General features: G+C 40.3%; 1 protein-coding gene across 1 annotated transcript in view; it reads left to right on the plus strand.

Moving 5' to 3' along the window:
- UGCG (UDP-glucose ceramide glucosyltransferase) overlaps window positions 1–6685 on the plus strand; it is a 32024-nt gene extending 25339 nt beyond the window's left edge. The window contains exons 7-9 of the mRNA XM_074953514.1: window positions 740–826; window positions 2823–3012; window positions 5683–6685. Coding sequence (XP_074809615.1) covers window positions 740–826; window positions 2823–3012; window positions 5683–5853 — 448 coding nt within the window. The 3' untranslated portion in view covers window positions 5854–6685. The remainder of the gene's footprint in view (window positions 1–739; window positions 827–2822; window positions 3013–5682) is intronic.
- Window positions 6686–8433: the final 1748 nt, after the last annotated feature.

The raw sequence follows: 8433 nt of genomic DNA on the forward strand, positions 1-8433 counted from the left end.
CTACTACCCTCTACTCCTGCAAGTACCTCCTGAAGAGCCACTTCTTCTGGGACCTCTGCAAGGAGTTAGCAAACAGGTGATGGCCAGGTTGTGCAGCATTGAGGATATATGATTTTATTGTTTTAAAAAAAAAACCCTTTCAGTTGATTTGGAACCCCCAAGCTATGCACATACTCTCCTGTGGAAACTTATTTTCATTACCGTGCTCATCCCTTTTCTCCTACTGTTAGTCACATTCTTTGCATCTTGTTTCAAATAAGAGTGCAAGGTCTTTTGTGGCAAGGTACATGCCTACCTGTGTGTTAGTGCTGTGTCGGCCCCAAAGAGATTGTGACTGACTGGGGTTTCTAGGCACTGCCACAGTGCAAATAAGTAAGCATAATGGTGGAAATGTATGTCCATCTATCCTATATGAATAGATCCTTTGAGATGTAATTAAACTTGCATCTCAATTTCAGAAGTCTACAAGGGATCAGTTTTTCTGTGAACACAGCACAAACATAATCTGTGGTGTTGCTGTTGGCTCAAGTTTTCTGAAGTAGTAATATGTGACTCCTTTTTCAATTATCAGTCTCTCTTTTGTGTGTGGAGAGAAATTATTGCTTATATTCAACATGGTAGTTTAACCGTTTTTATTACAGCATATATGACCGTGATAACATGTCCTTCAACAGTTATACTTGAGTTGTTCTTTACGTATGTTGTTTGGAAGTTACTTATGACGTGCATTCATTTGCAGAGGTTGGAAATTTGCAATGGCCACACAAGTTGCAATGCAAAACTCTGGTTCATATTCCATTTCACAGTTTCAATCCAGAATGATCAGGTAAAAATTCTAACTATATAGATTTTTCTCCTGTCTTTCTGTGTCATTGCCTCCAATCAGTTCTCAATTATAAGGTATAATGCACTTTTCTGAACCAGTCATTTGACCTAATAGCCCAAACAGAACTACTAAAGTACAGTAACTCCTCTCTTAACGTTGTCCCGGTTAATGTTTCGTTGTTATGTTGCTGATCTATCAGGGAACAAGTTAGTTTAAAGTTGTGCAACGCTCCTTTATAATGTTGTTTGGCAGCTGCCTGCTTTGTCCACTGCTTGCGGGATTCTTGGGAAGAGCAGCCCTTCCTTGTGGGGATTAGAACCGGGGGGGTCAAAAGCCCCCCCATCAGCTCCCCTAAATTCCCTGTAAGGTATGTGGCTTGGTAGCTGCCCAGCAGCCGTTCAGATGGCCTTCCCCTCTGCCTTTAAAGCTGCTCCTGGGAGCTTCCTGCTTGCTGGGGAACAGGGGTGCTGATGTCAGGATGTCCCCCTGCTCCTCTCCCCCTGACCCTTTCTCCACAAAGCAGAGGAGGGGGACAGGGCTCAGGGACAAAGGAGGGAGCTTGCTGGAAGCTGTTGCTTCCAGTCTGAACTGGCTGATCTGCTTAAAAGGGCAACATACTTAAAGGGACAATGCACATCTCTCTCTCTCTCTCTCAGCCCTGGTGAGGATGGCGGTGAGTCATCTGCTGCCGCTCCCCTGTCGACTCCGCTTCCGCCTCTTGCGAGCTGGAGTTCCAGAGTCGATGGGGAGCGCGTTTGGGGATCGATCACTACCCGCCGGATCAGAATTTTAACTATGTATTATGCAGGAAAGCTTGTCTGGTATTTAAAAATAGACTTTATATTTTTAATTTTAGGTGGGCCAAGACCTGCCCTCACTCGTGCATGCACCCCCCAGCACTTTGGAAAGTCAGCACCTGTGCAGCCGTGCACATGCTGTTAGGAGGAGGGAGTGGCGCACTCCAGCTGCATAGCGTGGGCTCATCATCATGTTCAGTTTTTGCAGGGTAGTGTTTTCAGCTACTGCCCGGCATCTATTGTGTTGCCTCCCTCCTGCCTCTGTCCATGGGGGAGGGATAGCTCAGTGGTTTGAACATTGGCCTGCTAAACCCAGGGTTGTGAATTCAATCCTTGAGGGGGCCGTTTAGGTGTCTGGGGCAAAAATTGGGGATTGGTCCTCCTTTGAGCAGGGGGTTGGACTAGATGACCTCCTGAGGTCCCTTCCAACCCTGATATGCTATGATTCATGCTGCCTTGTAGAGTGTGAGGCTACATTAACAACAGCGTATTAACCCTTGAGGGCTCAGCCCCGTGCTAGTTCATCATTTAGCAGCAACGCATTCCCTGGGAAATATCCCACTCTCTTTCTTACTCCACCATCTCAACCAAGCTTCACAATCATTCATTGCTGTGTACAGTATTAAACTGTTTAAAATTGTTTAAAACTTATACTGTATTTGTGTATAATGTCTTTTGTCTGGTGAAAAAAATTTCCCTGGAACCTCTCTCCTCCCCATTTACATTAATTCTTATGGGGAAATTGGATTCGCTTAACATGGTTTCGCATAAAGTCGCATTTTTCAGGAACATAAATAACTACAACGTTAAGTGAGGAGTTACTGTATCAGTTTACATTTTTATGCAGCTTTCATGTGGGAGATCTTTCTAATGTATTCTTGAGAGAGAAATAAACACTGAAGAGCAGATAGAACAAATATATAAAAATGTAAGCAAGCATTTTTTTTAAATACTTCAGTACACTCCAGTAGAGAAGTTTTGGACTTTATGTGCAATAACCATATAACAGGTATTGTTTATGCCAATATTTGCTCGAGTGGGTATTGAGCAAAAGATTAGAGGAGTATTTTATTGAAAAGCAACTTAAAGCACAACTTATTGGGGGGGAAAGGGGAGGAAATGGAAACAGAATTTTTACTATGTATTATGCAGCAAAGTTTGTCTGGTATTAAAAATAGACTTTATGTTTTTAATTTTAGGTGGGCCAAGCTGCGAATTAACATGCTGCCTGCTACGATAATTTGTGAGCCAATCTCTGAATGTTTCGTTGCCAGTTTAATTATTGGATGGGCAGCTCATCACGTTTTCAGATGGGATATAATGGTATTTTTCATGTGTCATTGTTTGGCATGGTTTATATTTGACTACATTCAGCTAAGGGGTGTCCAGGTATGTACTTGGAGTCCATATTGTTCTGTATCTTATACTGAAAGATATTGCTAATGCCATTATTTCTGTTAAAACTGACTTCACTTGAGAATCTTGTATAAAACACCATCCTGGGAGATAGGATAGAATTTGGCCTCCTGCATTTGCTGCTATCTTACATTCATGCAACCCCAGTTTAAATTGGAGTGTAAGGCAGGACAGAATTTGGCTCTCTGCTCTAGCTTTGTTCTTTGTAAACACTGCCTCTCTGCAAACTTAGGGAATTTTGAAATATGATATTTGAAAGACAAGCATCTTCTTGAGACATTTGCTTACGTTTGCCTGCCCTTTTCCCTTCATGTTATTATGCACTCAAAAGCCCAGGGAGGGAAAAGGTATGAAATACTTGTGGCCTAAAACCTAGCTTATTCATGGTGATAAAAGAGGAGATTAGTGGTGTTGTGTTTTTTGGGTTTTTTTTAACCTGCTTTAGCTGCAAAGCCTGTGGGTATGTCTCTGGGGTGAGCTGTGGTGGTGATTCCTAGCTTGAGGAGACACGAGCTCTGATTGAGCCAGCACTCTAAAAATAGAGTGTAGCAGCTGCGGCGTGAGCTGGGGGAGGGAATAGCTACCCAGAGTACAATCCTGTCTGAGACCATAGGCATGAAATTAGGATGGCCAGCCGCTGCCACCTCTTGCATGGCCACGGCTGCACTCTATTTTAACATGCTAGTTTGATCAGAGCTAGTGTGGTTATGTCTCCTTGAGCTGGGAATCACACCCTTAGCTCTAAGTGTAGGCATATCCTGTGACTTAAGAAAGCTGAGCTTTTTATACATTCACCCTGACCTGAAAATGGAACAGAACAATATAAAATCAGCAGTAGAATTGCAATGAGGGGACTTAATATTGGGGGAAGGGGGTAGCAAGAGGACTTCAACAGAATTTCAAATGTGGGAAACCACTGCATGGATCATAGTGTTCTATTCTCAAGATGGCACTGCAGGAATCTTTCAAATTGCTCCTTTCTTTCTGCACCACCACCACTCTCCCTTCCTCTTTTTTTTCTTAAAAAATAAAAAAAAAATAAAAAAAATCTTAGAATGGAATAGCACTGAAATCTTGCTTTTGGTCTTGTGCCTTGTCCTTCTTGCAGCACACTTAGTGGTGTGAAATTGATTCAAAATCAGTTTCATTTTACTACTGGAGGCAAAAAAACAACAACACTGCTTCAGAACACAGGCAGAATTGGAGATTCTGGACATTTTTACCTTTCTTCAGCTTGCCATCTGACCTTTTGTTTTGATGATGCCAATCCAAATCCTCAGGAGCATTTCACCCTCCTTGGACCACACTGTCGGTGTACTATGGCCCAGGGAGGAACATCTGATATAAGGATGATCTGCAGTGGCATATGGCTGACCTTAGGGGCTCATTCTCCACACACCTTCTTTGCTGTTGCTCTAGTGGGGAAGGGAGAGGCAGAACCACATGCCCCACTGCGCTTCATAGACCCTGGTTTAGATGCCTTGGTTCCATGTGGCCCTTATAGGCTGATGGGACTTAGAAACATCTCTCTGGCTGCTCTCACATGGCATCTGGTGGAATGCATGCACCATGAGCAAGGCTAGCATTGGGTAGTGCCAGTGGGAGCTTTGTGCCAGTTTTGCACTCCCCTCTCCCTCTCCACCCTCCTCATCTTATGTGCTTTTCGTTTGGAATGAAATACACCCCTGTGCAGAGGGACCACACAGGATCTGTGCATCATTTACATCCTCCTTAGACCCTGTTCTGCGGGCTTAAATGGTGCATAGGTCTTGTGCCATGCTCTCTGTATAGGGTGGATTTCACTCTTTGGGAGTACCCAATTATCTGGCCCACTAACTACTACTTTAGTGTGTGAGAGATGTTTTTCCAACTCATCCGTTGCCTAAATTGGAATGTCTTATTTGAAGGCATCTTCAAATGAAGACTATAAAGAGACGGCTAACTGGCTCAAGTTTCTCATTAATCTCCTTCCCCCTCCCCCCCCCATCTCCCCCTTCTGTACACAAGTGATTTCTCAAATCCTGCTAATCATGCTGTGATCCTATCATTTAATGTGTAGCATTCATCCTGGCAGGTGAATAGTTAACTTTGTTCAACAAGTACAACAATTTTCAGACTCTGCATGTGAAAATAATATAAGCTTTCTTTTGACCAAGAGTACTTTTGAAATTGTATCTTCTTGTTTCAGAGTAGCAGCTGTGTTACTCTGTATTCGCAAAAAGAAAAGGAGGACTTGTGGCACCTTAGAGACTAACCAATTTATTTGAACATAAGCTTTCGTGAGCTACAGCTCACTTCATCACTGTTAGTGTGTTTCTAAGTGTCAGAGCCATCTCCTTGTAAAGTTAATGAACTTCACTGGGTATTGAATCAAGCCCCAAATCATTCCACTGTGGCTGAAACACAGTACAGTATTGAAAATACTTACTAAATGGGTTGCTTTGAAATTGGGCAGGCTACAGAATGTTCGCAACATGGATGCTGTTGTATATTTAGAGGATAATTGCTTAACCAAACACAATTTAATTGATAAGACTGTACACATGTGATAATACACTTACTTCTCTTTAGCCAAGATGTGCCCATCAAATAAATATGGAATTTAGTAGTTGCATTAAATATTAATGTCTGCTTCATTCCCAGGGTGGTGCTCTGTGTTTTTCAAAACTTGATTATGCAGTAGCTTGGTTCATCAGAGAATCCATGACGATATACATTTTCCTATCTGCCTTATGGGACCCCACTATTAGCTGGAGGACAGGACGCTACAGATTACGCTGTGGAGGCACTGCAGAGGAAATCCTTGATGTATAGCCCCAGCTTTGTGACTGTATTTCAAAAAAGAAAAAAAAGGAGGGAAAAAAAAGTATTATAAATTATGTTTATATAAATGCTTTTAAAAAAAAAATCTACCTTCAATAGTTTTATTACTTGTATGTTTTGGTATTTGTTCTTTAATTTATTTTGCATGGCACTTGCATCTGTGAAAAAATACACCTGTAGTTTTGGCCAAATGGTACCTTCTTTTTTTATGTATAAAAGGAAATCAAGAGAATTGGTCCCAGGATCCATTTTCTTTATGAACGTTCTGCAGTAAACTCTAAAGACAGATCCTTCAGTACAGGAAAAGCTTCTTGCTCTGTGGTACGCTATCTTAATAAATTGAGAGGTAAAATGGCCTTTGTCCACTGGATTGCAGCAGATTGGAGAGTAACGTCACTACAGAAGTACAACAGGCTTCTGCGGCGTTTGAAAGATGGAGCTAGTAGCGGAACACTGGGAGAGAAGTCCTTAGATGCTTTATGCCTACCTCTTGTAGTTGCTGCAGAGCAAATATAAACTAATAGATAACTAGGCCTTGCAAAAAACAAAAGCTGGAGTCTTGTATTTATATGTATATATTAAAACTATTTTTTTTTGTCTCATTGCAATGAACCAAAAGTGGACTGAGTTTGTTGGGGTGCGTGGGTGGAATTATTAGTTAGCCATGTGTTGAGGGCATCTTTTGGCCAGCTCTGATTGGTTCTGTCTTGAACCATTGTTATCACTGTGCTGTAATTAGCCTAGCTAATCCCCTTCATCATTCCCGTCCTCTTTAAGGAGTTTTTTTGTTTCTGTGAGTGAACGTTTTGATAATTGTATGTGGGGGGGTGGGGGGGATGCATTTCAAAAACATTTCACACACGAGCTATTTTCTTACACAATGTCTTATTGTTAATAAGAATGTAATTTCATGATGCAGGTATTTAATATCTTTTTTTAAGTGAGCATATAATATACCTATACTAGTCATGAATAAATATTAAATTGCAGTAGATATTGTGAGTATATCAACGGGCAGGATGAATTTGCTGTTACTGATTACATTATAACCTTAATTTAACTGAGTCTACACTCTTGGCTTTTTGCCTTCTACTTTTAGTCTAGTCTTTTAAATTGGATTTTTTGTATTCCAATGGTATGATTAAGGACTAGATTATAACCAAGCTGTAAATGCATGCTGTACTCTTTCCCTCTCTGCTCTTATGAGCTTGTTTTCCACCCCCATTGTGAGACTGTTCTTAACTTGTGGTGAACTGGACTTGTTTGGTTTTTTGTTTAAATATTTAAAAAAAAAATTAAAACCGTACAAAGCAAAATTGGAGAGGGAGATTGCATAAGCCTTATGGTTTTTTATAACTGTATACTGCTTCTTCTTGAGAATGGGATGAATGCTGCTAAATGCAGGGCTAGCATTGTCACTATGGCAGCTTTAAATCCTAATTTATACGCCACGCCACTCCTATGTCAAAGCATAATGTGTAGCATATTAGCAATAATTATATGTATTTATAAAAAATGGACATTTTTTCACCTTACTGAGCCAATCCATTACTTGTCTATCTGATATACACACGTGTGTGTACATATTCTGGGGCAAAATGCTTCACCCAGCTTCATATTCTTTTGCCTTATGACATCACTGAATTTGTTTTTGAAGGGCATTTTTTCTACATGAAAACAAAGGCTTTTTGATGCATGTTCCATTCTTTACATGTGAATCAGGGAGAAACTCTTCCTGAGGAAAGGTGCACACTGAAAACCAGTCTAGTTGTGACCCACGAAAAGGTTGCTTTTTTTAATCACTACTATACAGCTGAATTTTGCTGACAATGTGTATATTTTATTTGTTTCATGAAGTTTGGTTGATGCCATTCGTTGCACTGCTAAAGTGAAGCCAAGCTTGTTACTTAGCTTTATGCTGTTCTCCATGTGGGCAGCGTAAAAGAAAAACCAAAAAGGCTGAACAGACTTCATTTTTTAAACGTTTGTAGGTATGAAGAATAACTGTTCTGATGTGCTTTTTTGCATCGGTGGAGCCTTCGTCACTAAAAAAAGACGGCACTTCACTTAAGCAAACAGCTTGATTTCTTGTATTGTTAGAAAGTTGAGTTGACGAAATGGAAACCAATACTTTTGACTACTGCAGAGGGCACTGCAACAGAACTGCATAAAAGTTATGGTTAAATATGGTTAGTTTTAAAAGTCTTGATCAACAGATGTCTAGAATATACCATGTTTATTATTTAAAATCATTGTCTTGTTGTTTTTGTTTAAAAAAATAAATTTTGAATAAATCAAATGTTTGGAATATAAATCTGTTTTTACTTTATTCAACTGAACTAATGTTGCCTTAAACACACACACACACACACACACAAAACTTGCGTTACGTACCAGTAGTTGTCTTGCAGTAAAATAAAAATGTAACTTTAATTCATAGCATTTCTATGGTGCTATTCTCTGTAATAACTGAATCCAGATTCCTACAACAAATATGATCCAGTTACTTTTGGTAAATGTGCATGGCAGATCATTTGTAGAAATCTGTCCATACTACAACTTTGAATTACT

This window comes from Natator depressus, chromosome 5 (assembly GCF_965152275.1).
Source record: "Natator depressus isolate rNatDep1 chromosome 5, rNatDep2.hap1, whole genome shotgun sequence".
Classification (NCBI taxonomy): domain Eukaryota; kingdom Metazoa; phylum Chordata; order Testudines; family Cheloniidae; genus Natator; species Natator depressus.